Raw genomic sequence first — 20240 nt, forward strand, 5'->3', positions numbered from 1 at the left:
GGACTGATTTTCATGAATTTTTTCAGAAATATAGAATAGACCTTTGAGATTGACATAGGCTCTGGAATTTCCCACAGCTGTGACGCCCCACACAAAAGCTAGTGTTATATATATTGCAACATTTACTTGATCTCTTACACTCTCATAGCTTATTTCAGTTCTTAGCCATGTGAGAAGGGTGCATGTTTACGAAAATTATGACAAAAGGTTAAAAGAAGTTGTTAATTGAAAAACTTTAATTTTTGTATAACAAACAATAATCAGTGGACTCTTGATTTATATAATAGTTTCTATAATTCAAAAATTTTTTTCTTTATTTATAGTCTAATGATTTCATTTTTAAATCATTGGTCTCTTTAAATATTTGTGAAAAAATTATTAAATATCTATTTAACACACCTGATCTTCCAATTCAATATACCGAGGGTCAGGAGATGAGAATCTACGTCTAATGTAATGCATTATCCAGTTTCTCAATTAATTTCACAATTAAACACAAGTGATTAAACATCATCTCAAACACTTATCAGCAAAAACAAACAATACACTGATCCTTGATAGCGCCTTGCTCGAACTACACATCTATCTTATCTAAAGATTTATAGATAAGTAGCTATAGTGATTGCCTTCAGTTGTAAATTGTCGGTCTATCACTCACCCAGAAATCAGAGGCGTCTTTATCTCTTTGCATTAGATCCGCAAAGAGGATAGTGCAGTTGGCGACGAAGTCATCTGGTGGTATGGCTGCATCGTGAAATACGGTGATGCCCAGACTGAAAGTGAAAGCATTGTTAGTATAAGACAGGTGTGCTTTGTGTAAAATTTGTAACTTTTCAAGAATATATTTTGGCCCAGAAAATCTCTTGTGTACAAAACAGATTTTTTCATAGAATATTTGTGAACAAACTATTTTGGTAATTGTAGTTATTTTGTAAACAACAATATAAATATATTATATATTTTAATTAATTATACTTTAGAAATATTTTTATTGATCACATTGAACTAAAAAAATATTCTAACAAGAAACACAATTTTGACTCATTCCACTAATTGAATGACAAAAAAGTTTGGAGATTACGATGTTAGGTACCTGGTGACATCGTGCACATCTTGGGTGAAGTGTTCATTCCAAACAGGGTCGAAAGTTTTGGGTTTGGTGGTCGAGCGCGCGATATGTTGCTCGTCGGCGTCGATCGAGACGTACGGATCAATCGGCTGGTCGTCTGCAAGCATTCGCGTATTTACATATATTACCAACACCCATTTTGGTAAACATGCTACGCCTATTTCGTAAGCAATCTCGGGCATAAACAACAACGAAATCGGTGAAATCTTGACTTAAATAAACGCAGAATCAACTGGAGAAGAAATTTAAGCTTCCGCACATAGCTTACCTGGCTTCCCGAAGGTCATGTTGTGCCTTTTTTGGAAGTCAGTCGGCCTGAGACCAGTGGCCTCACAAATCTTCAAGCGCACCGTTCCGCTGAACATGGTGCCGCCGACCAAGGAACCGTATCACCAAGACCGCGCCGCCACACGATCACTACCACACTACAAACCCACTTAAAATCATTGAAGATGCTTCATTTTAAAATAGAAATTAAATAAAAGGCTTGACAGCGACGAGATCGGCCATGGATGGATATTAAACTCTATGGTCAATAATGGATTCCTATTGGATTTCCCAAAAAAGTTTACCTTTGTTTTTGGATTTTAGGGATGAGGGATGAGGATATAACAATCAAATAAGATTCAATCAGATAAGATTCTGTTCGTATCTGATACCTATTAAAAAAAAGATATTAATTATGAAGAAACTGTAGCGAAAGCGATTAGGAACCGCAGCTCCGATGCTGTTGGGTCAGTGGTTGTATTTTTGGTCCAATCCGTGAAATATTTGTTATTACGATTTAGACTCTTCACTCCCTATAGGACCGGAGACCTGGAGTCTTATTGTGCAATCTGTCCTACAGTTGTAGCTTGGAAGTTCCAGTTATATCCCAGTGAGTCGGGAGTTGCTCGAAGTCTTCGTGAATTAGGAGTGAGCCATTGCGTTGTCCATAATCTGCGGTAAGTCGAGACAGTAAAGAGCGAAGTAGACTTTTGTTATGTAGCGCCGGAAGATATCGTGCAGTGCTGCCACGCTAGAGAGAAGAGCGGCCGTCGAAGAGATCCAGGCGTGGGCTGCGGTAGATGCGTCCGTCCGTCCGTGATGCTGGTAAGGATTGGAGTTAATGATGAAGAAGTTGCTTCTTCATCATCATTTTTATTTAATCTTCTGAGCTAAGGTAATTGTGTGCCTCCTTCTCGGAGGGGTAGGCAGAAATTTAATCTTTCCATTTGCCGCGATCCCTGCATACTTCATTTGTTTCATCCACATTCATAATTCTCATCTTGAAAGCTCGTCGGTTTTGGATAAAGTATCCACGTGAACTTTTGCCAAAACTTCTCCAATTTGATTAAGATCCCTATGTTTTTACGATCCATACGACTAGGTCTTCCTACTCCAATATTCCCATTCACACTAAGTACCCATATTTAGTTGCCTGTTTTTACTACGCTTTTTTATTCATCCTGTCAACATGACAACCATCAAAGTATTTCCTTTTCTTTTCCTGTCACTACATCTTCTTTCACATTACAACATCCCTTTAAATTCTGTCAACCAATTTACTTAGACAATACCTAGTTTTTTTTTGTTCAGCACAGCACTAGGCGGTTTACATCAAAGTCACTATTGGCAGGACGTGTCAAGTCACTTCACTGACAGAACAGCTCTCTACTTAAAGAAATTGCTGTTTGAATTGGTTTATTTTGTGAGAAGTAGGAGATTTCTATACATTCCTAATCAAAACATTTGGCAAGGGAAGTAATATAAATTTCGATATGGGTTTCCTCACTATTCTTAAGAAATTGCGGCAAAAAGAGAAAGAAATGCGAATACTCATGTTGTATCCTTTTGAAAATCTGTTGTTTTTGTTTTGTCTGACTCAGTGTTCCTATTAGGTGTATTTCTTTAACTTACACTCTCAGAGGACTAGACAACGCCGGGAAGACTACAATATTGAAGAGGTTCAATGGGGAGCCAATAGACACCATTTCTCCAACATTAGGCTTCAATATAAAAACTTTGGAACATCGTGGTTTTAAACTAAATATTTGGGACGTGGGAGGGCAGAAGTCTTTACGGTATGTTTTATATACACAAATATAATCGCGTTGATTTTCTTATGGGGAAGATAGAAACTTACATCTTACCACATTTTCACTCCAGGCAGCCAAACTGCGTCCTTGTAGATCTCATTAAAATTGAGCATTTATTGTGTATGAGTGCTGAGAGTAAATAAATAAATATATATATGTTATTACACAGATTGAGGTAGCCTCGATGTAAGTTCGAGACTTGTGTTACGAGATATTAACCCAATCATACTATATTTTATAATAAATACTTATATAGATAATCATCTAAGACCCAGGCCAATCAGAAAAAGTTCTTTTCTCATCATGTCCTGACCAGGATTTGAACCCAGGACCTCCGGTGTCACAGACAACCGTACTACTGCTGCGCCACGGAGGCTGTCATATGAGACATCTGCTAAAAAGTAGAAAATCTAATCTGAAACTTATTCCGCTATAATAAAGTCAATTTCCAATTTTATTTTCAGATCTTACTGGAAGAACTACTTTGAAAGCACAGATGGTGTAGCGTGGGTGGTAGACAGTGCTGATGCTCGGAGACTTTCGGATTGTGCCCGGGAGCTCCATTCACTGTTAAGAGAAGAGCGGCTGGCTGGAGCCACACTGCTGGTCCTGGCCAACAAGGCGGACCTGCCCGGGGCGCTCACACTCCAGGAGATAAGAGAGGTATGTTTATTGGCAGTGGAGGGAACCATACAGCTCTGCCCCGTTTAATTAATGTTGACAAAGCATAGAAGATAAGACAAATCTTCTTTTTCACTCTATTATTTTGAATAACTAGAGAGATAGAAAGAGATAATAAATAAGGCAAAAACTGTTTAAATTTTAGTGAAAAAACTGATTTTATTATATGCATTATACTATTTATAAATTCTACATAAGAAACATGAATAAAGGTACTGACTGAGCACCTTCAATACCTCTAGTATTTATAATTAGTGAAAAAGAATATGCAAATTTATCTAATGAAGGCTAAATACTGGTCTGGTAACAACCATTTTTTCTGTACATATTGTTATCAATCATCTACTTCCATGTATTCTTGTAGGTGATGGGCTTTTTACTTAAATTATGATTCAATTTTAAAATCTTCTGTATTTCTTTTTAAGGCTATTTCAATCTTCTAATGTATACTATAACAATCTTCCAGGCTCTAGATTTGGACAGCATCAAGACGCATCACTGGCGGATCGTTCGCTGCTCAGCTGTCACCGGGGAGAACCTTCTAGATGGAATGGATTGGATGCTGGACGACATCGCATCCAGAATATTTACCTTAGATTGAGATAGATTACGTGTTATGACGCTTTTTTACTGCCATTGGAGCTGTGGAGTAATTTAACTAATAATTAACTAGCTTTTGATCCTTGTTTGGCTATCATAAGAAAATTGCTAAGTTTTTCTAAAATATGAGACATTGGGTAGATATGCTTTCAAATTATATTATGAACATAGATAGATAAAATCTTTGTCATTATACCATAAAAAAAACATAGAATAACAACACAATAGAGACAGGCACAAAGGTGGAATTATCACTAATGCAATCTCTTCCAATCAACCTTTAACAAGAATAGGTTAAACATTATTTTTTATTTATTAATTACAACACAGGTAAAATATATTTGTTGACATTTCTCGGTAAAAAATATCTGATGTAAAAAGTTACAAATTTATACGTTTTGTTCACCTGTTCTTTTGGATTAATTTTTTAATAGATTCTATTAGGTAAAGCATATGATCTCACATGTTTGGCAATATGGATTCTAGCAGGGTTTAAAGGGAACACTGCAACTCTTGGCTTGAATGCGCTGATTTCGGAAAGTTGGGGATGGATTTTGTTTCTGTATTAAAATGTTGGAAATAGAGTTGTTTGAGGAAGGTTTATATCTAAAAACGCTATCCGTGCGATGTCATGGCGGGTCGCTAGTTTCCTATAAAGGGTGGAACTGCCAAATCTATTGTCAGCAGCCTATTGGATATAGATATTTATCTATTCCTCATCATGAAGAATTCCAATTTTCGTTTTTATTACTTGTCTTTTTTCTTAATTAAATGCAAAATAATGAACTTAATTTATAATTTATTAATTTATTTTATCACAGAGCAAGGTTAGCCAGTCAGTTATCCTAATGCACGCTCTGTGGTGTACACCCAATAAGAACATACTCGTTCGATCTTATATAATTTAAAATCTTAACGCTATTAAAACTGTGATGTATTTTGATTAAAATATATTCTTTTACTTACATAATATACAAAGTTTTATTTTAGTCAGGGTAAGGATAGTCCATGTCAATAGTCAAAAACAGTAATGCACTGGTACCCCGGAAAAAGACTGGCCTATCCAGAAAAAGAGGTAGACCCTACAAAAGGTGGGTGGATGGAATCAGAGGTTGCAGGTGCAATCTGGACAATAAAGGCACGTAACAGAGACGTGGAAGAGGTTGGAGGAGGCCTTCGTCAAAAGACGAATGAATGGACACGTAACTCTAATTTATTGAAATTATTGTTGAAAGTTGAAAATTATTGAAAGAAAAAAAAACTAAAGTTCGAATTAAGGCTATTATTATTAGATAATATATCTATTGATGAGCTTTAAAGGATATTCCATAGGTAACCCACCTTACGTTGAGTGAAACCTGCCTCCGTAGCATGGCACGAGCGACGTCGTTTTTATCGCGCGATAAATTGTTGCTGATTTTATTTTTTATTATGACGTGAAACGGGACAGCGATAGTTTATCGCGCGGCGATGATGTCTCCGTCGCGCATTTCATGCTACGGCGCAGCACTTGAAAATACTGAAAGGCCACGTTCAGCAGTATGGTTTGAGGTTCAAATAGTGACAGGTTGCTAGTCCATCGCCTACGAGAGGAATCCCAAATTTATTAGCCTCCTATCCCTTAGTCGCCTTTTACGACATACATAGGAAAGATATGGAGTGGTTTTATAAAGTGTGTCTAAAAAAAAAACAAATAATCTAGTTGTGTACAATTTAATGTTATACCTAAATCTCACACAATTCAATTACAATTTACATTTCATCACACGTTTCCGGGCAAACTGAATCTGTGCGCGAATCCTGAAGCTGATGGTAAGCGGTCACCGCAACCTTCGAACGATTATCACTTTAGGAGCTTGCGTTTTTAGTTCCATAACTTTGTGGTGGTCTGAGGTCGTGTAGTCGTAATAAAGTTATAAAATAAAAGAAATATAGCATCTTTTTAGTAGTTATAATTAGATTTAAGTTATGTGACGTCAATAAGTGATTCCTTGTATCCAATTTTGAAAATAAATCTATTCTATTCTTTGAATATTCTACACGAAATGAAATATGCAGCTGTCAATCTGTTTTTATATATCCAATAGCCGACTCTGCATAGCACTAAGAAACTGTCCAAAAAGGCTCGCATGGATGTGCAAAGGCGTGTTGGTCCCAACATTAATGTATGGGAGTGAAAGTTGGGTATGACAGAAGCAATCTGTTATTAAGAGCGACATGACAGGAGAAATTTTGTATTTTAAGTTTAATGTCAATGTAATAAGGTCGTTATTTTATTGTGTTTTCATACGGTATGTTTCGGTGGTAGGTTGAGCAATTCTGCCTAAAATTGCCAAAGCGTTCCATTAACTCAGTTACAGAATTAAAAACGATTTTTTGTATTATCAAGGATTGTCCAACACTTCATCTTATTTACTAGAACTAGTCGAACCCTTTGTACTATTATGTTAGGAATGCTCCAAGTTATCTATATTCATCATCTCCTCCTTATCTTCCTCAACAGCGGTTGTATGTTTGTCTGTTTGTGTGTTCTGTCCGTCTATGACCATGCTAGTGTTGGGGTCGATAGCTGCGGCTTCGATACTCGTGTTAGTAATACTTGTGTCACAATCGATACTTGTGTTGTGATCGCTACTAGTGTTGGCATCGATACTGGCGGTGTTCTGATCTGTGATGGTGTCCGCTTTCAAGTCGTCTGAAACTGATATAATATAGAATTGATTATACAAGAACCAATAAGGTCTTCGGTTGACCACATATTATTTTAAAGTAGTAGGTAGTTATTATGTTACTTCGAGTTGATTTTTTAAACAGGAACCAACAACAATTTTGCTTCTAGAACTTAAATCTAAAATTAGGAAAATTTCTAGAAGAATCTAGAACAATTAAAACGGTTAATTATTAAAAGCACTTGAAAGCTATGTTGAATATTGAATATCTGGGTCATGTCGCCTCAAAGCCCGGGTAGGAAAGGTAGACCAAAAAAACCTAACTTCACATCGCGTCACCAAGGTTGATATGAGCTTTAAAGCGATAAAGTGATGGAAAAAATGTCAGAAAGCCAAGAATGAACTTTGTACTAGCATTATTTTTACAATTAGAAGATTGAAAAAATCGTACTTACAAAAACTATGTTGCAAACCAAATTAATACGTGTTACTACATTAATACATAGGTACTACATTAATCACGTCTTTATCCCTAACGACGTAGACAGAGCCAACGTCACGCAAAGACTGAAAGGCAACGTGCAGCTGTATTAATATTAGTTAATTACGGAATTGCGATTCAAACAGTGACAAACAGCTACCACATCATCTAAAAGAAGAATCACAATTTTATTATCCCTTAGTCGCCTTTAACCACAACCGTGGCGAAGGAAGTATGCAGAGATCGTGGCAAGTGGAAAGAGGTAGTCTCTGCCTACCCCTTCGGGAAAGAGGCGTGAATTTATGTGGGGAGAAAATGGAGTGGTCTGGTTCTAAAATGCCGGCAACCACATGGCATGACCCTGGAAAGTTGCTACATACATATAACGTCTATATCCCTTGCGGTGTAGACAGAGCCAACAGTCTTGAAAAGACTGATAGGCCACGTTCGGCTGTTTGGCTTACGGATAGAATTAAGATTCATATAAATTGACAGGTTGCTAGCCTAATTGCGTTAAAGAAGAATCCCAAGATTTAAGCCTATCCCCTAGTCGCTATTACTACATCCATGGGAAAGAGATGGAGTGGTCCTATTCTTTTTTGTATTGGTGCTGGGAACCAGCAGCATTGTGATCCAAACAGTGACAAACAGCTACCACATCATCTAAAAGAAGAATCACAATTTTATTATCCCATAGTCGCCTTTAACCACACTAAGAGACTAAGGGATAGGAGGGAGGCACGGAAAAGTTGACCGAGCAAACAAACCTTCCTCCACCCGCGGCTGGACCTCCACGTGGGCGTCATCGTGATGATTGTCATCGTGATGATCGTCAGCGTCGCTGTCCTCCTTCTGGTCGGCGTCCGCTGCGAACTTGTTGCGTCTGCTTTTCTCGCCTGTAAGCCAAATCAATATGTAGCAAGTATACTTAGTTATGAAGTTAGTTATTCCTACAGATGAAGCGAAGGAAGTACGCAGAGATCGTGGCAAGTGGAAAGAGGTAGTCTCTGCCTACCCTAGACGGCGTCTGTGGCGCAGCGGTAGTACGCTTGTCTGTGACACCGGAGGTCCCGGGTACGAATCCCGGCCAGGGCATGATGAGAAAAGAACTTTTTCTGGTTGGCCTGGGTCTTGGATGTTTATCTATATAATTATTTATTATAAAATATAGTATCGTTGAGTTAGTACCTATCTCGTAACACAAGTTTCGAACTTACTTCGAGGCTAACTCAATCTGTGTAATTTGTCCCATATATATTTATTTACCCCCTCCGGGAATGAGGCGTGATTTTATGTACGTATGTATGTTATTCCTACAGAAGATAGAAGGAGAAAAGAGGAGGAAATAATCAGTTTAAAATTCTAATAATTAAAATTATTTCAGTTTAAAATGTCTATTCAACGTAAATTTATTAAGAATATTTGACAATAAAAATTATTATTTTTGAAATATCACTAACAAACAACATCATGGTAACCGTTGCTATGGCGCATACCAAGAAGGCTGCCTACAAATTTATATCAATGTTATCTTCGCTTCGTATTTAAGGCCCCCCACACATTTGGCTTCTTTTGAACGACAAAAAAAAAATCAATATTTTATTCAGGTAACAGGCCGCGGCAGGCATTTTTTCACGTCATTTTTACATATCATACATACATATGTAGTACGCTTGTCTGTGACAACGGAGGTCCCGGGTTCGAATTTTTGGTTCGATTGGCCTGGGTCTTGGATGTCTATCTATATATAAGTATTTATTATAAAATAGAGTATCGTTGAGTTAGTATCTCGTAACACAAGTCTCGAACTTACTTCGAGGCTAACTCAATCTGTGTATTTTGTCCCGTATATAATTATATTGGCCAAGGCGAAACCGGGTGAGGCCACTACCACCATTTATATCGGTAAGATGCATATTATATTCCGGGAATAGACGTATAAAAAAAGGCGGACGGAGTGTGGTTCAGAAAAAGTGAAGCATCGTTATGACGGCATTGTACACATGTGTGAACGAGAGAAAACTTTCCAATTCGTGACATAATCTATGACGTAACGGCGGCCGACTCACACTATTGGTTGGAGTGTGCACGTGAGCCGTATATATTAACAACTAGCTGTGCCCGCGACTTCGTCTGCATGGAATAGTTATTTTTGGCATCATGAAAGTCCTCAAGGATGATATAATGAATAATTTTCCCCGTTTTTTTTTTTCACATTTTCCATTATTGATTTACTCCTTACAGTTGCAGCGTGATGTTATAGAGCCTAAAGCCATCCCCGATAAATGGTCTATTCAACGCAAAAATAATTTTTCAATTCGAACCAGTAGTTCTTGAGATTAGCGCGTTCAAACAAACAAACTCTTCAGCTTTATAATATTAGTATAGATTGGTGCTTCATTTCGCGTGGGTCTGAGATGTTATCCCGCGGTAAAAAGTAACATAAGTGTTGTTATTTCCAAGCCAAAACTAACTGTTTGCCAAATTTCATCCATATCCGTTCAGTAGTTTTTGCGAGAAAGACTAACAAATATGCGTCTATACAAAGAATTTTTCAATTCGAACCAGTAGTTCCTGAGATTAGCGCGTTTAAACAAACAAACTCTTCAGCTTTATAATATTAATATAGATTGGTGCTTCATTTCGCCGTATAGTAAAACCCCGTCCGCCTTTTCTTCTGCGGCTATGATTCCAGGTGTTACCTTCTTCCTCTTTGGCAACGTGGGCGCGCGGCTGCGGCAGGTTCTCCTTGGTGCCCGGGGCGCGGGGCCGCAGGCAGCGCTGCTCTATCCGCTGCAACTCATCTTGCAACTCCTGCCGCTTCTTAGACATGCACTCTGCAGAATTGGTAACCGATGACATTATTTGTACAGTAGGTACATATATTATTATACTAATAGACATAATATTTATATTGAAATTATTAAATTTATACTTATTCTTAATTTTTAAAATGAAGATTATGTATAATAAGTGGATGAAGTGAACGAAGTATGTATCCTTTGCGAGGTAGACAGATCCAACAGTCTCGAAAAGACCGAAAGTCCACGTTCAGTTGCAGGCATGGTTTACAATTGAATTGAGATTTAAATAGTATTGCTAGGACCATTTAAGTACATATGCAAAACTAATAAAATATTTATACCAATCAGTATTTGTATGTCTGACCATAACCTTATCCGATTATAATTTAATCTTAATGAACTGTAATGTAATTTTTACAATAAAATAAAAAACAAAATTGTATACCAAAGCTGAAAGGCTAAACAAAAAATAATTAATACGTTATTAAAACAGAGTGTGTCTGTGCAAAGTTTTGCGGAATAATACGAGTATTATGTTCTATGTGAATATTGTGGTTTGGTAAATAAATAAATAATTTTACTGTGTGTATTATTCTTTTTGATTATGTTAAAACTTGTAAAAAACTTATTTCAAGTAGGTATTTCTTTTCACATACGATGAAAAGTGGTTGGTTATGGACAACTCACTAACATTGATTGTATTCAAGAAAATTATAATTTCACAATAATACGTTCATTTACATTTTGGACAAAGTGGATCCTCTGGCTTAAAAAACAACTTTAAAGCCATCTTTATGGTAAATATTTTTTTACATAACATCATTATTTTCTTAGTCCAGTGGCATCCTGGAAATGAGCCCGGGGCACACCTTTGAATATTAAGCAGTATGACATTGTTTTCATCAATTTAACTCTTACATTAATAATAAAATAAACGCAGTGGAAATGAGAGCGTTAAGGAGTATGATGGGTGTGAAATTGAGTGACCGGATAAGGAACAGCGTGATAAGGGAATGTTGTGATGTGAACGAAGACATAGTTACAGAAATAGAAAAGGGTATGTTAAGATGGTTCGGTCATGTGGAGAGGATGAATGAATGCAGGTTGACTAAGCAGATATACAAGGAGAGTGTGGAGGGAAAGGTGTGGAAAGGCCTAGAAGAACGTATCTTGTCAAGAGTACCCGAAACCGCCGAGCTTGCATGAAGAAAGTTATGAATGTGGATGAAGCAAAGGAATTATGCAGAGATCGTAGCAAGTGGAAAGATGAAGTCTCTGCCTACCCCTCCGGGAAACAGGCGTCATTTTATGTACGTATGTATTAAAAATATGCTGCTTACTGTAATAACTACTTACTGCGATACAAGGGCCCATAAACAGCTGGAATTATCAACAATGAGTGATAAGACGACATAAAAATTAAATGAATTTTCCGATTACCATTATTTATTCAACAAAATAAACAATTGATTTGCATACAAGATTACGAAAAAAGTGGTGTGGTAGATCATTTTGGTGGCATGTACTTACATGACAATCTGCTGTAAGATAGGTTACCATACTAACTACCTCAACTCAAGCTCAACTAAAATCACTGACGATTTTTGATATGTGAGAACATATAAGTACTTACATTTCTTCCCATACCGTGTGGTTTAGAATAGGACCACTCCATATCTTTCCCATCGATGTTGTAAAAGGGGACTAAGGAAAAATGCTAATGAACTCGGAATTTGCCTTGTAGGCGATGTGCCAGCAACCTATTGCTATTTGAATCTCAATTCGATCATTAAGCCATACACCTGAATGTTGGTTCCGTCTACCCCAACAGGGATATAGACGTAATTATATGTATGTATGTATTTCTGCCCATACATCATAAATCGTCAGTAGGGTACAGATCATACATGCAGAGCTTTGTTAATAACAAAAACTGAAATACAATATCATCCACATGGCAAATATAGACAAACTTACTCTCATGGAACTTTCTACTGGAAGTCAGCTTCTCCGTAGCCTTATCTGTCATCTTCTTTGGCAGCCAATATATGTGTGGTTTCGCTTTGGTCAGTATGAAGTTGGCCAAGTGTTTCTGAGACGCCTCCCACCGCTCAAACTCTTCCACGCGCGCCATCTTGGCCTCCAGAGCCTTGATAGTGGCTTTCTTGTGCTCTCTCTCTGCGTACAAAGTCTTTCTCTCTCTCTGTTCTCTTTCCTTTTCTTGTCGCGCTTGCTCTTCTATTTTGCGTTCAACTTGCGCCTTTTTCTCTTCCTGTAATTTGATACAATTTATTTAAAAGTGTTGTTGTCGGTTCCCGACACCAATAAAAAGAAAGAATAGGACGACTCCATCTCCTTCCCATTGATGTCGTAAAAGGCGACTAAGGCATAGGCTTATAAACGTGGGATTATTCTTTTAGGTGATGGGTTAGCAACCTGTCACTATTCAAATCTCAATTCTATTTATTTATTTATTTATTTATTTATTTATTTGGAAGACCAACAACCGTTTACAAAAAATAGCGTCACATATGTAAAACAAATGGTCAATTATAGGTCCTCACAGATACAAAACACTAATACAATAAAAAAAAAAGGAACATCAATCTCTAAACAATCAACAATAACAATCTATGAGTTAACGTCTAGTTACTAAATTTAAAAGAACTTAATTCTATCGACAGTTAAATATATATAAATTATTGTGATATCATCTCCGGTCAGCCATCAACCACATCGCTTGGAAAGAAGAATTGTATAAGAGTCCGCCTCAATTTAGGAATGCTAAAATCAAAGATATCAATATCAGCGTCTACTGAAATTCGATTGTACAGATGAGCGGTTCTCCATAAATAAGAATTTTGTCTATAATTAGTGTTGACGAAGGGGGTATTAAACAATGGATTACTACGCATAGTTCTAGGTGGGACTTTAAAGCCTATTTTTGCAAGAATATCAGGACAATCAACAATACTATTGATTATTTTGGAGAAAAATATTAAATCTGCCACATTCCTTCTAGTGACTAGAGGAACGAGATGTTGCTTCGCACACAACTCGTCATATTGATCAGAACTATAAGAAATATGTAACTGAAAACATAAATAACGTAAAAATCTTTTTTGAATTGCCTCAATTCTGGAAATATAAATATCATAAATTGGGTTCCAAATCTGACAAGCGTACTCCAGATGGCTCCTTACATAAGTACAGTATAAAATTTTTAAGGTTTTGGCTTTTTTAAAACTTTTGGAATTGCGCATCACAAATCCTAAGGATTTGGAGGCTTTATTAATTATATTGGCAATGTGAGTATCAAATAATAATTTAGAGTCATGAAATACGCCTAAATCACGAATGCCAGACTGTTTTTTCAATTCGGTACCTTTAAGAAAATATCGTGAATTTACTGGTTTACGTTTTCGAGTGAACGTGGCAAACGCACATTTATCAGCGTTTAAATCCAACTTATTACGTAGACAATAGTCAGATAACCGATCTAAGTCCTGTTGAAGTAGCTCAACGTCAACACCGGAAGAAATAGAACGAAAAACTTTCATGTCATCTGCATAACACAAAAGTTGTGATGAATTAAAGCAGCTAGTAATGTCATTGACAAAGACAGTAAAAAGCAAAGGACCAAGCAGTGAACCCTGAGGAACGCCGCTTGGGACAGGAATCCAACTAGAAATATAGTTACTAACCACCACAGCTTGTGATCTATTCTCCAGGTATGAGATAAACCACCTGAGAAGGTCACCACGGATGCCTGAAGCAAACAACTTTCTAATAAGCAAATTATGACTTATTCGATCAAAAGCTTTGCTATAATCGGTATAAATGACGTCAACTTGAGATCCATTATCCATAGATTCGGTAATAAAGTCATTAAGCAGGATTAGGTTAGATGTAGTTGAGCGTCCTCTCAGAAATCCATGTTGTTCAATACTTATTGACTCCTTGAGAACAGAATATATACGTTTATAAGTTAGCCTTTCCAACAATTTTACGATAATACATAGTTTAGAGATCGGTCTAAAATTCTTAACATCAGTCTTAGAGCCTTTTTTCGGAACTGGTGTAATATAGGCCGATTTCCAAATTACCGGAACACAATGCTCTCTAAATGATTTGTTGAATAGAATTGAGATAGGTATAGCAATCGCACCAGCGCAGCCAATAAGAAACCGAGCCGGCAATTTATCTGGCCCGGCCGATTTAGACACATCAAGCTGAGTAATCAGATCATACACCTCAACCTCATCAGTTACGATTGAGTGAATGTCACTAACTGTAGCATTCGAGTCGACTAAGGCATTCTGCGAATCAAATGGATCTGGAGCAGAGAAGTTGGAATTGAAGTACTGAGAGAACAACTCACAAATCGCTTCACCTGTATTAGCTTCAACATCCTCATACTTGACACAGCTAGGCATGGCATTCAAGTTAGATTTAGATTTAAAGTAGGCCCAAAATTGTTTTGGAGATCGACCTATTGAATCTTCAACCAACGCGATATACGACTCAAAACAGGAACGCTCCAATCGCTTCACTCTGTCCCTAAGAATCTGAAAAGACTGCAAATCAGCAAAATTACCATAGACCTTATATTTACGATAAAACTTATGCTTTTCTTTAATAGCTTTTTTTAAGGCAGATGAATACCAAATAGGGAAATTTTCAGATGATATTAATTTAGTAGGTATGTATTTATCCCGCAATCTGTGAAAGAAGTCGTAAAAATAATTAGTCGCCTCCTCAAGCGATCCACTAGACAATTCAAATTCCCAATCAACCAACAATAATTCCCGAGTAATATTATCGTAATCACCCTTGTTAAATAAATATTTGAGTAAAGGGGCAGGTTTTAGTGGCTTAACTTCAATAAACTCCACAAATATATCTAAAGCAGGATGATTTTTATCCATAGGTACTAACGGAGCGGGACATTCAGCGACAGACACACTGTCATTACAAAGCACTAAATCAAGTATTCTATGATAATCATTCTGAATTCCATTGTACTGGTGCAAGTTGTGGAATGCTATCTCGTCAACCAGGAATGTTTCGTCAGGTCTAGAAAAATTAGTAGGTAAAAGATGTGCTGTAGTATCCGTAGACAGGGTCCACTTGATATCGCTCATGTTGAAATCCCCAATAATTAAATACTTATTCGATTCACAGAAAGAAGACATATTATCATTTAGCCCTTGAAAAAAATTATGCAATTGTTGCGAAAATGTATAGCCCTGATTCTGTACGCAAAGATAAAGTACGCACAAATACAATTTGAATTTACTTTGCGGTATTTTTAGGCTAATCCATAGATCCTCCGCACAAGAATTCAGAGAAGTTTCTTGTTGTGCAACTAAGTCCTTACGAACGGCAATAAGAACACCGCCACCCAACGTCTGACCCGTCAACACATAATCACGATCCCGCCGCCACACTACATACCTGCCGTCAAATAACTCACCGTCCTGAATACTATCTAATAACCATGTTTCCGTCAAGACTACAACATGGTACATATTGATTGAACAAATGTTACGATAAAATGTTTCAGTTTTCGTTCGTAGACCACGCACATTCTGATAATAAATGCATAATTTCTCAGTACTGTTACAATGAGTCAAATTAGCCATAATCGTACTTTAAATTATGTAGCATTAAAGTAAATAACAAAATATAAATAAAACCTACGTATGTGCATGGAATACGAAACGTGCAATCAAAATAAAATATTATTATGTTGTTATGCAGGTCATTGATGTAAACATGTTCGCCCGCGACAGGTAACAAAAATAGAAAGAAACAACAAAAGCAAATGGTCATTTGCGAAAAAAGGATACATAAAGTGACAAATGCTACGATCCGAGCGCAAACAGTGTATAGAAAGCGGGTAGGGATGCGTCGACGCAGAGAACAAAAGACAATCAATAGGCCGGTAACGACGCCAGCGTTAATAAACATTTTATAATTTTTAAACAAACGATGCAATTTTTGGCCGACGAAATAATATTGTATATGAGAAGAAAACAAAAACATGTATATAAACAGAGATATTTTTAAATCAACAAAAATCCCTAGACTTTTCAAAAAACAGATTATTTTAAACCATTTAAATCGGATTCACTATTAATAATAATAACTCGCGAAGTGTCAGATTTGCGAACATGTATTTTTCCAAATTTAACCCAAATATACTTATAGTCCTTAGCTTTTAAGGTTGTCTTGCACAAAGTGAGAAGATTTTTAGACTGACTCGTAAGATGGTCATTAACAAATACCCGGCCATCTGTATTTGAGAATCCAAGGTCCCTAGCTAGAAGGATTTTATTTGCACGTGCCGCAGCAATAAAATTTTCTTTAGTATATCTATTGGTGAAAGTGGCAATAATTGACTTTTCCTTAGCACCAAAAACTGGAACTCTGGTTATGTAACCGATAGACTCCTTCGAGAAGTTAAAGTTAATAGATCGACAAATGGATTCCATAATTGAAAATAAATTTTCATCTTTTTTCAGAGGGATTCCCTTTATTTCCACATTGCTTAGTCTTGCCCTTTGCTCGAATGCAGCCAATTTTCCATTTACCAAATTTAATTCATGGTGGACCTTATTTATGCCAGTCTGAACATCCTCAATCACCAATAACTTGCCTTCGAGAGCTTCAATCCTTTGAGCATGCTCAGTAATAGCAGCACTATTGTATTCAAGCGAATGCTTAAGATCACCCAATTCTTCCCTGATGCATTTGATATCCTTTTGCAAAGCTGGGAGACCTGATAGCTGACTCTTAACATCGCGTAGTTCGGCAAGAATAGTATCAAGCGTAACTGTGTTACTAGTGGGTATAGTGGGTGGTGTAGGCGACAGCCTTCTGCACATAGGACACTTCCAGGCAGCTCTTCTATCCGTGCCCAGCTTCCTGTATCCAGCCTCAGTGATATTTGCACAACTGAAGTCCAGGTGTCTCTTGCAATGCATACACTGCACGCCATCACTAAATGACGCGTCACAAACGGAACACTTCATCATCTTTGAAATTTTTTTAATAAATAACTAATAAAATTCTAAAAGAGAAAATGTTGATGAACAATGGAATTTAGATATAACCGTAGCACGGTCCGTATAGCAGAGATCGATGACCGGTACTGAAATTCTATCATTAAGCCAAACAGTTGAATGTGGCCTATCAGTCTTTTTAAGACTGTTGGCGCTGTCTACCCCGCAAGGGATATAGACGTGATTATATTATGTTATTTAAAAGTTGTAAGTTTGAAATTCACATCTGCTGTCCTCAATCTATGAGGCAGTCAAACTTATCTAACTTGAGGACAGCCGACATAGTGATTTGCAATATAAATAGAAAATCTTTACAAAGAGATAACATGACTCATGTTGATAATTGATCTTGCATTCAACTCTGTTGGCTATTAGCTTCTTTCTCAAATTTTGAAGGTTAATACATAAATAATAAAGTTTTGTTGACATACATTGTATTCTGTTTTGAAATAAATATGATCAGGTCTTATCCCTTATGGGGTTAGACTGAGCCAACTGTCTCGAAAAGGCCATGTTATGCTTTATGACTTAATTAGGAGCAATAACATGAATAAGATAGTTCATTTAGTCACCAACCTTGGTTTGTAAAACAATTTCCTCTTGCTTAAACTTTTGTAACGTCCCGAGTAGAGATCCAAAGATGCGTCTGTTACGAGTCCTCGCCTGCTCATCGTCCCCCTGTGCCCGGAGCACTGCGGCCCTGGTGGGCAGTTCCCGAGTCACTGCTGATGGCATCCGAGCTCTTTTACCGCCAGGCCCCTCTTCCTCACCATCGCTGTCTTGTGATCGAGCTGATAGCCTGTTATGACAAAAAAACAAATTATTACTCATATTTTATCTATGTGAAAATTTCCCAGACTTTTCTTATTACAAAAATTAAATAAACTTCAATTCCCTACAAAGTTGATAATTATAGCCAATTAGTTCTTTGTCCATAAGAATATAAAAAGGGAAAAGATATAGTATAGTTCCTTGCAGAGAAACATGGCTTCACAAAATTCAGCATAGCTTTTGTATATGTAAATTTGTATGTGTGGTTATTTCAAAAAGCAAGACCTTACAATGTGGTCTAGAAGTGCATAAAGAGACAATCCCTATATGGATATTATTTAGCGAGATTTTTCACTTCACATAGACTTACTTCTAGTCATCTTTTTAATGAATTTGATTGTATTCTTATGACAGTCCAAAGCAGAACATCTAGTTGGCTAAGTAAAAAAATGGCCAAGTCGTTTGGCCAAACTTGTAAAAACGACCAGTAATGAGTAACGTCATAGTAATTTGCGATTGTATTTACCTGCTAAACACAGTTTTAGTCTCATGTTTCCGCTTGTTGTATAGCTCATCATTTTTGTAATTATTGCCAGCGTCTGGAAAAGAATTTCGGCCACCTAATCGATTTCCAGCTCTCACATATTCACCGGAAGAATTATTGAACCTGGAAATTATTAATCACATGTAAAATATTGTAAAATATACGATAAAACGTCAAACAGTTAGGTAGCACTAACCTATCATTTGGAAACCTTCCGCTAACTTGTATTTTCTTTATATTTTCGTCTATTTTAAATAAACTACTTTTCTCACTTTCTAGTTGAGCACGTAAAGAACTAAATGATATTGCTACTTCTGTCCCCATTTTTCTAGAAATGGAAAAATATCAAAATAATAACTTCATTAGACGTTTGCTTGCTTTGCTTTTTTTTTACTTTTGTTTGATGTCGATTGATGGTGTTGCCATGGAAGTGCTTTACAGTGTTGTTAAATATTGTCCACAAAATATATTCTGTAATTATTTTAATGTTTTGAAAGAAGGGATAAAAAATATTACGTGAAAGAAAAAGAAATACCACTTTTTTCAAAAGGACGAAAAAAGCTCTTAATAAAGAAAGCACAAGTTAGTGTCAGCGACCTCTATTGAATTATTATTGTACTACTTATTAAACTCACTCATGTAGAATTCGAGCTACTCGTCCCTAGATGGCGTGCTAGTAACCAATTAATGTAAGTGTCCATGTTAAAAAAGATTTAAATCACAGACAGAATCCGAAATAATTCCGTTCCCGTTTCTATGGTTTTAATATATGTACAATATAGGGAATCGGTTACACAGAAACTATGTCGCGCGATATTCGTTTCGTGTGTACTTGTTGAAGTTCCGGTAATATTCACTCACTAAAGTTGAGTTGGGTCATAATTATAAATCATTCAATTTGGCAGTGATGAGGCGGGCCACCACGCTAGACGTTCCATTTCACGCTAAAACGCCGGTCAGCGGAGCACCCACTCGCTGTCATCGAGGCGCTTCGTCATGGTCGATATTCGTACTGCAATAATTAGTTTAGTACCGTGTGGTTTCCGGCACCAATATAAAAAAGAATAGGACCACTCCATCTCTTTTCCATCGATGTCGTAAAAGGCGACTAAGGGATATAAGGTAAAAGCTCCTAATACGGCGGTAGTCAAAATCGCTTCCAATTACGGTGGTATTTATATTTCTTAGTTTTATTCCTGTTCTGTTCAGTGTAAGTACATCATAACGCAAATGTGTTATTCTAAATTTATTACGGCACGACTTAACCGACATTTGCAACTACAACACATTGGCAACACAACAAAATCAATCAGTTTATGTCACGGCATCGACGGGACAGGTGTTTTCATACAAACGCGGAACAACAAAAGTAAGCACACTAATATTTACAAAGGCAATTTTTCGTATTAATAGGCC

At 36.9% G+C, this 20240-nt stretch overlaps 3 protein-coding genes across 3 annotated transcripts in view; 1 reads left to right on the forward strand and 2 right to left on the reverse strand.

Annotated features, from left to right (window-relative positions):
- LOC106138353 (protein kinase C) overlaps positions 1-1709 on the reverse strand; it is a 32502-nt gene extending 30793 nt beyond the window's left edge. Inside the window, exons 1-3 of the mRNA XM_060949396.1 lie at positions 1398-1709; positions 1094-1226; positions 659-773 (exon numbers count right to left, since the gene is read on the reverse strand). Of these exons, the coding sequence (XP_060805379.1) occupies positions 659-773; positions 1094-1226; positions 1398-1494 (345 nt within the window). The 5' untranslated portion in view covers positions 1495-1709. The remainder of the gene's footprint in view (positions 1-658; positions 774-1093; positions 1227-1397) is intronic.
- LOC106138804 (ADP-ribosylation factor-like protein 2) lies at positions 628-5458 on the forward strand. Its single transcript, XM_060949395.1, has 5 exons — positions 628-914; positions 2708-2954; positions 3037-3192; positions 3672-3870; positions 4355-5458. The coding sequence occupies exons 2-5, from the start codon at positions 2890-2892 to the stop codon at positions 4487-4489; spliced, it is 555 nt and encodes a 184-aa protein (XP_060805378.1). The 5' UTR covers positions 628-914; positions 2708-2889; the 3' UTR covers positions 4490-5458.
- Positions 5459-6185: 727 nt separating this feature from the next.
- LOC106138877 (pinin) lies at positions 6186-19217 on the reverse strand. The gene is made up of 7 exons (XM_060949170.1): positions 19021-19217; positions 18807-18947; positions 18086-18308; positions 12420-12714; positions 10341-10475; positions 8406-8534; positions 6186-7189 (listed from the first exon to the last, which is right to left on the reverse strand). Exons 1-7 carry the CDS (start codon positions 19146-19148, stop codon positions 6936-6938), a joined length of 1305 nt encoding a protein of 434 aa, XP_060805153.1. The 5' UTR covers positions 19149-19217; the 3' UTR covers positions 6186-6935.
- Positions 19218-20240: the final 1023 nt, after the last annotated feature.

The sequence above is a fragment of the Amyelois transitella genome, chromosome 18 (genome assembly GCF_032362555.1).
Source record: "Amyelois transitella isolate CPQ chromosome 18, ilAmyTran1.1, whole genome shotgun sequence".
NCBI lineage: Eukaryota > Metazoa > Arthropoda > Insecta > Lepidoptera > Pyralidae > Amyelois > Amyelois transitella.